This window comes from Primulina tabacum, chromosome 8, assembly GCF_025594145.1.
Source record: "Primulina tabacum isolate GXHZ01 chromosome 8, ASM2559414v2, whole genome shotgun sequence".
NCBI classification, from domain to species: Eukaryota; Viridiplantae; Streptophyta; class Magnoliopsida; order Lamiales; family Gesneriaceae; genus Primulina; species Primulina tabacum.
The window spans coordinates 19,070,318-19,078,358 of record NC_134557.1 but is presented as its reverse complement, the minus strand read 5'-3'; the positions used below and the strand labels follow the sequence as shown (position 1 = coordinate 19,078,358).

The following is an 8,041-nucleotide window of genomic DNA, read 5'->3' as shown; positions in this document are numbered from 1 at the left end:
TATATTTGTATATTAACTTTTTAAATTCTACTTATTCTTTTTGACAAGCAACATCAAGTGAAGAATTAAGGGGAGTTCACATTTACTATCCAAAATGGAATTTGAGAATTCTAAAATATTGGTTTAAGAGAAGAAAAATAATACACATGACAACAAAATAAATTTAGTTTCGAGGTTTAAGTATGTGTATTATTTTATGTCACGAAGAATAAATTAAATTATTTTATTCATACATATATGTATTATTATTCCAAAATGTTAAAAGTTAAATATATAGCTATATAACTATACTTGATATTGGACATCTCTGAATAAAAGTGCAATCTAATTCCCAAACATACACTACCTTTTATGCCTTCCAGGAATACTTTAATTCCCGGGAAATATCACACAAATTAAAAAATACCATGATAAAATTATATATTATGTTGCACATTATCTTTGAAATTATAAAATTATTATTTTGGAGAAATTCGTGCAAATGCAGTACACAGTTAACGCTGTACGTTAACGTACTAACACATTACATTGTCAGAATCGTAACTTTTATAGTCAACGATCGTCCTCATTGGGCGGCGGCCAATCTCCGACTCAAGCTTTGTTACCTTCAAAATCTCTTCCTCCGCCGCCGCTCATGGCGCTTCCATTTGTTCTTCAATTCTTCGCGGGATGCCTTGCAATGTTGAGCTTTGTGCAGTTGGCGGCGGCGCATCAAGAGTCTGGCGAGTGGGATTGCGATGCCGACGAGGAGGCCCGAATAGTGGCCCAATTCCGACCCGGAATCGTCACCCTCGATGGGCAAGCCGAGGATTGGGCTGATGTTGACAGGTTTGAGTTCCCGCTTCGCCCAGCTCTTGACCCGGATGAGGATAAGGAGTACAAATCTGGAAAAATGAGCGTCCAGGTACCCTGAAAATTATTCTGGTTATTTCAATTTGCTGCACAGGAGAATTTGTAATTTCGTTTCAATTGTCTTATTTGGGTGGAAGAATAATTTTGGATTTACGGCACAAGAGAATTTTTTGTATACAAGACTTTACGCTCGGCAAGATACATTACACCAGAGTCCAGTAATTGCCAAAAATGGAACCAAATAAGCTTTCTAAAAAAAGAAGAATGTAGTAGAAATATTAAATATTTTGTCAAATGATGAATTTTATTCATTTAAATTTAACAAGGAAGAGAGAAACTAGTTAATGTATCTAATCTGAGAACTGAAACAAGATGCAAGGGAAAATAGACTGATTTTAGTAGCAAAGGATCCACGAAATAGAAAATTTAAACTGGTTTTGTTTTGCATTTACAAAAAAATTATGATCAAGTTCGGACTGATTTTCTGCCTGCAATCGCCCCATACGCCGGCGACTCTTTGATTTACAGATTGATTTTGTTGATAATGAATGATAAATAGGCTTTGCATGATGGGACGAATATTTACTTGATGTTGCAAGTTGATGGAGATTACATGTACACAAAAGGGTAAGTTTTGACTGACTAAAAGATTTGAAATTTCTTGTAATTTCCTTTTACTTGGATTGCATTTAATCTTTTACTCTACTTCTTTTGTGAAAAGGTTTAAATTGTTCAATGCAAATTATCACGATTGAATTTTCTGTTGATAGTTAATTATGGGACCGTAGTTTGTTTTTGTGAGAGTATCTTGTGATGGGACAGTTTGTCTTTTGTTCTGGAACATCGATTGATCAACTTGCTGATTGTTTCATTGCTATATCCACTTATGTGTTTTCAAGGACTCGTTTCCATAACTTAAAATGGTTTCGACGCACCACTTTGAGTTTGAGGGGTGATGATGTTGTCAAAATTTTGCCAAATATCAGCTTCAAAACCTCCAGGTCAATATGTTTTAGCCAAGGTGAATCAGTGTATTGAATGTTACCAAGCTTCCAACGACTTGTGGTTCAGTCTCCAAAGGTGACATACGTTGACCATAAACGAGTGTTTTTGGATCTTTTAGTTTTGTCTTGCTATTTTATCTTTGCATAAATAAGTAAAAATAGAATAGGGTTCTATAGAAAGTCACATGACAAAGCTGAATCATATCAAATTCATTCCCTCTTTATTTTCATATTGCCTTTTTTTCTGGTTTCAAATCATGCAGAGATGACCATAAATGCCCATCTGTAGCCTTGATGTTTCAAATTGGTGATGATGCAACTTATCATAATGTAAGTCATTACCTAAACTTAAGAAGTTTATCCATAGCGATATTATTCAGCCACTCAGCAATATTTTTCTTTTCTGTCACCATTATTCGTATTTTTTTAAATGAGTTTTTCTTCTTTGTACAAGATGGGTGGCTGTAAAGAATCACCAGATACATGCAACAGCACGAGTTGCCGTGGCCATGAAGTCGACATCATGCATTTCTCCATAGGAAATTCTATCCCGGGAAGGCTGTACGGCGAGGATTTAACCAATGTGAACAGCAAAAGTGGAGGGTATTTATCATGAGGATTTTCTCTTTGAATAACTGTTCTTGGAGATCACAAGCTAGTGGTTGTTAGTTATTCTCAGTTTTGTTTACTTGAACAGGTTTGGTTTGGTAGATATGTATTCGTGGAACCCACACTGTCGAAACATCGATGGTCACGCCTCTGGTACTTTCATGATTCTCTTCATCACGGCCTAAATTTTCTTCAGATTGCAATTTTTCCGGGCTATTGTGTAAAAGATCATGTAATAAAGTATTCAAATAATTCACTTTACAGAAAATGGTTCTTCTGCACTAAATAACTGGAAAGCAGCATGGTGGCACAGCAGTTTTACTACCCATGCGGGTAAATGATTCTTAGCTTTCGGAAACATGGTTATCTTTTTGTTTTCTGTAGAAACTTGTGTGGAATGGGTAACAAACATCAAAAAAGATTTGGTACTGTTGGTTTCATTTTCTTTGTCGTAAACGGGTTTCATTTTCCGCATTCCTGGAAAGTTATTTTCTGAAAATGCCTTTTATTCTTGTATTCCACCCTTTATATATGTGGTGTCCTATAACTTTCGTTCGTGTTTTCGGGCCCTCATAGCCAGGAAAATCTTCAGAACAAATCCACCCACAAATCATTGTCCGGACCTGAAACGACCTCGATTTTTTTTACTATTCATAAATCATAAACTCGAAAATACTAACTAAATAAAATTACTTTCTATCAATTATAATATGTTAACAATTGAAATCTCAAGTGCATAAAATAAGTCCTAGATCATCAACTAACCAAAATCCTAAATCGACCTTTAAAAAGATCAACTAACAATAAAAATAAAGTATAATAAATATCTCTAATAAAAATCCGTAACATAATCTTTAAATCATTTATCTAACAAGTTAGTGCGGAAACATAAAGGCTCTCGGGTGTGTACTGCTGCACTCGATCTCCTTAGTCATCACCGCCTCCCATAAATCATCAAATCCTGCATCATACAAACCTAGTGAGTCTAAAGACTCAGCACGTTCTAAACATGGATAGCAAATAATATCTATACAATCACATGCATTAAAATCATATTTTTATTTAAAATAGCTTTTGGACATAATTAAACCATTTAAAATCATTTAAGCATAATTAAATCATAAATAATAAAATCGTTTTAAAATAACTTTAAGCATAAATAAATCCTTAAAAAATCATTTAAAATAAGCTCTAAGCATAAATAAATCATTTTAAAAATAGCTTTAATCATCATCATGAATCATATATCATAAAATCATTTTAATCATAAGCTTTCAATCATATATCATTTTGGGTGAAATTTGATCATTGAAAGTGACTAGCTTTTATCCTCGGTTGACTGATCAGTCTTCAGCTCCACATGGCCCAATGGGGGTGTGCACTAGGCTCCACCATGGAAATACGTTCGTCGGGGTTCCCTCGGGGGCCTTCTCCCATAGACGGGTGCCCTCTGGGGCCTTTTCCCACAAATGGGTTCCCTCTGAGGTCTTTTCTCGTAGATGGGCTCCTTCTGGGACCTTTTTCCCTCACGAAATCCCCATAAAATTGTAAGTTCACCGTCTTCAACATAAGCGGATCCCCCACAAATAATATATCTTATGTCACAGTCAATTCACATCCCTCAAAATATTTTCCCTTTCTTTTAAAATCATAAAATAACATAACTTCCAAAAATAACATTTTAGACAGTAAAAATTGCCCAGCTTTTTCAAAAATCATAAAAATACATATTATCGTCAAAATCATCGTAATAAATCATAAAATATCATTTAAACATGCGTTATGATCCTTCGGGACGCTGCCAAGCGTTTATGTATTTTCCTAAGTGTAAAATTACCGTTTTGCCCCTGTACGTAAAAATTCTCGATTTTATCTTTTTCTCACTTTTAGTGACATTGGCTTACCTTAAATAATTATTTAACCTTAAATATAATTTTCAAAATTTTATAAAACATAAAACTAGGCTTTTCAATTAATTTTTTAATTAACGTTTCGTGAGGCGATTAAATCTCTGATAATTCCAAAACTCATTATTTTGACCCTAAATTTTAAACATAATATTTTTATTATTTATTCTACCATTGTGAGCCATGAACCACAACCTTGGACCCATGGTTCCAATTTTAGTCTTATTATTTTCGTTTTTGACACATAATCGAACCACCCGAGCCAACTCTTTATTTGTTCGAGCCATTGTCGAGCCACCTCGAGCCAAACCCGAGCCAACCCACCTAGGCACCTTCCTGACCAAGCCCAGCCCCTAGAACCAGACCCTAGCTCGCTCAATCACTCCTGGACAAAAGACCCAAAACCTGCGCACATGCTTGACTCACGCCTATAGACTCCTAGCTAGCAAGGGCTCTTCCAACCGATCCACCACCGAGCACACCTGACCCTAACCATCCCTGAACCACGCCCAGACCCAACCGAACCCAGCCCAGACCCAACCGAACCCAGCCCAGACCATTGAACCCCTGCAGCGAACCACTTGAATCCAGAAACCAGCAGCGCGCACCATGGAGCCTCTCACGGTTTTTCTACTTCCAGTCGAGCCAGCAGCGAACCCAGCCGCACCAACCCATGGCCCGACCCCTGCCCATCTCCCTTGGACCCTGATGGACCACCCTGGCTCGTCCCCAGGCTAGCCACAAGTCCCCTACTCCCGAATCACCAGCCCCACATGCTTTGGGGGAGAGTCCCTCATCACGTGGACTCTTCCCCAGCCCAAGGCTCGAACCCAGGCCCTCCTAGGACTCTTCCTAGGACCTAACCACGACCAGTAAGAGCCCTCCTCGAGAACTGGTCGAGCCCCATGACCCCATGCACCCTAGCCAAGTCCCTTGAATTTGTACAATCCAAACCAACCCACGGCTCCTTTCTGTATTTTTCTCCCACGGTTTTCCAGCTTTTTCCCTTTACTTCTTTATCGTTTTTAACCATATTTCATTCATATTTTATCATGTATTGGCAGCGTGTCCATTGGGTTCATAACGTTCTTCATATAACCGTAAAATCTTCGTGTTTTTAAATTATTCGATCTACCGTAAAAATATTCAAACTCCTATTTTTTTCATGCATAAACAATTAAATCATGCATAATATGATTTGTATGATGTTTAAAAGGGTTTAGAAAACGTGTCTTTGTGTTTATATCGCTCGAATATAGGATCTTCGGCGAGGGTGCGACGTTGGACAACCGGAGGACGAAGAACACAAGTTTTTTCTTTCTCCCAAATTTTCGAAAATACTAGGTGTGTGCTTGAGGTGTATTTCGGCTGATGGGTGAAGGAATTGTGAGGTTTTGAAAGCTTTGGTAACTTATTTATAAATAATTAACATGATAATGGGCTTTGGTTTTGGGCTTGCAAATTTAAGGGTAATTGAGACTACTTAAATTAATTAAATTGGGCTCAATAACACTTAATTTATTAGATAATTAAAATTTATATTTTTTTTTGATAGAACTAAATAAAAATTTATAAAATTAGTTTCTATAAAATAATATTTTGATCTTTTAAAACTCCTGGTTTGCCCAAAACCGGCTTCACAAGAAAAATCGAGCTCGACTCGTAAAATAGTTCGAACTCCAACATTTTTAGGAAAATTAAATCATTTTTAAATCATATTCGGAAGCCTTGCCATTAATTAAATAAAAATACATATTCTTGTCTTGGTCGTCCCCGGTCTCCTTTTCCCTGCATATTATCGAATATTCGGGTAAAATCCTTAATTTCATGTAATCATGTCATATTATCATTTAATCATGCAATCATACATTTAATAAAATAATAAATATCATGCTAGTATTTAAAATCAATTAAATAAAACAATTAATCAATTAAAACAATGTTGCATGCATGCGGCTTACGTAGGTTGGTTTTTCGGACGTTACAGGACCATCACTAATCATAACAATAATCGCCCCTTTTTGATAACTGTTGCATGTAAATTATTCCTTTCTCGATGGCATCAATAGGAGCAAGAAAATGCATTTCTTTTGGGAGTTGGCAACTGTATTGCATAGTTTCTGTAGATTTTCTTGCCTAATTTTTGTTATTTGGTATAAGTGCTTTCCAAGAGTTTAAACCACTCTCTCTCTTTTGCTTGGAGAACGTAATTTTTTCTTTCGGTTGGAGAATTTCTAGGACGTAATTTACTTTTTGATTGATTGGTTATATCTCTCATGAAAAGTTAAATGGCAATTCTCTTATTAAGGATACACTTACTCGTTTGGACCATTAACTAAACAAAAATGTTTCTTAATCTCAGGATTTATCGAGGATGACAGCCCGTATTCATTATCTGGTCAAAAAGGAACATACTACTTTGAATTCTCTCGACCGTTGAGAACCATGGATCGCCTTCAGCAGGTTCGTTTACCTTTTGTGCTGGTCTTTGTATATCTACGACTACGCTCTTAAAATTCATTGCCGGGTATTGACATCTTACTGGTTTTAGTTTATACTTCATGGTGGTCTTTGATATTTTCGAAATGCAGGACGCACAATTCAGTATTGGGCTGTCTAGCAAATTTTCTGCAGCCTTTTGGAACCCATCTGATGGAAAACCGTGGCATGGTTCTGAGCATTATTCAATAGGCTGCGACTGGATACCGATGGATATCACTCCAGGTTTCTATGCTCAATCCAAAGTAGCGACTGGAAGTTCATGGGACGCTGCCGCTGGATTTGCTTTTCTTTTATCATTTGTTTCGTTTTGTGTGTCTATATTTATGGGGTACTGGGTTTCGAAAACGAAATCTATGCCTTTTACTCCTATAGATCGTCACTAAAGATCTACACACTGTTTTTTTGTTGGTGTAAAGTTTTGTCGCACTCAAACGATGCTGAAATTTTAAAATTTTACTTTTGACTTTCAAAACTTTATTGGATGTCGTTTGAATAGCTAGGACGTGTTGTTTTGATTTATTTTTATGTATCTAATGTTGACTTCAACTATCTCGATATTAAGACGGTAATATCGTTTTTTATAAATTTCTACGAACTTTCTTTTGTCTTCTAATCAGGTCTATGATCAGAAACTTTGTTCATCGTGTAGACTGTATTAGAAATTTATACGAAATTTGGGTTAAGATTAGATCGTCGAAATTTGGGTTAAAATTATGGCTCCAACTAAGGTGTAAACACCTTAGCTCTTGATGGCAAGACAATCTTCAAGCTCTCCTTGCTCCAAAATTAGGCCCACCACCAACTAGCTAAAACCCCTCTTATTTTGCACTAGAAAAATAAGATGATTTTTCAATGAGAAGTGGATTGTTTCTCCAACAATTGAAGAACAAAGTGGAGAGAAAAAAAATGAGGAGAATACTCCCTCAAAATTTGGGCCAACTAGGTGTCATGGGGAGATGGATGACTAGCCTTGGTTGTGTAAAAAGCTAAAGCACTTTTAGCATGCCAAGCCTTGGAGATTGAAAAAGTAATCTCCAACCCTTCATCTCCCATGCATGCATTATGACTTGGGCTTGTAACAATTACAAGGAGCATGGACTTTATTTAAATGTACTCAAACACATTTGATACCATTTAACATTTACTTGATTTTACTCAAGCCCACTA

General features: G+C 36.4%; 1 protein-coding gene across 1 annotated transcript; it reads left to right on the top strand.

Moving 5' to 3' along the window:
- Positions 1 to 505: 505 nt before the first annotated feature.
- LOC142553857 (uncharacterized) lies at positions 506 to 7,351 on the top strand. Its single transcript, XM_075664378.1, has 8 exons — positions 506 to 904; positions 1,412 to 1,479; positions 2,120 to 2,186; positions 2,311 to 2,459; positions 2,554 to 2,618; positions 2,730 to 2,798; positions 6,735 to 6,835; positions 6,964 to 7,351. The coding sequence occupies exons 1-8, from the start codon at positions 635 to 637 to the stop codon at positions 7,255 to 7,257; spliced, it is 1,083 nt and encodes a 360-aa protein (XP_075520493.1). The 5' UTR covers positions 506 to 634; the 3' UTR covers positions 7,258 to 7,351.
- The last annotated feature ends 690 nt before the right edge of the window (positions 7,352 to 8,041 follow it).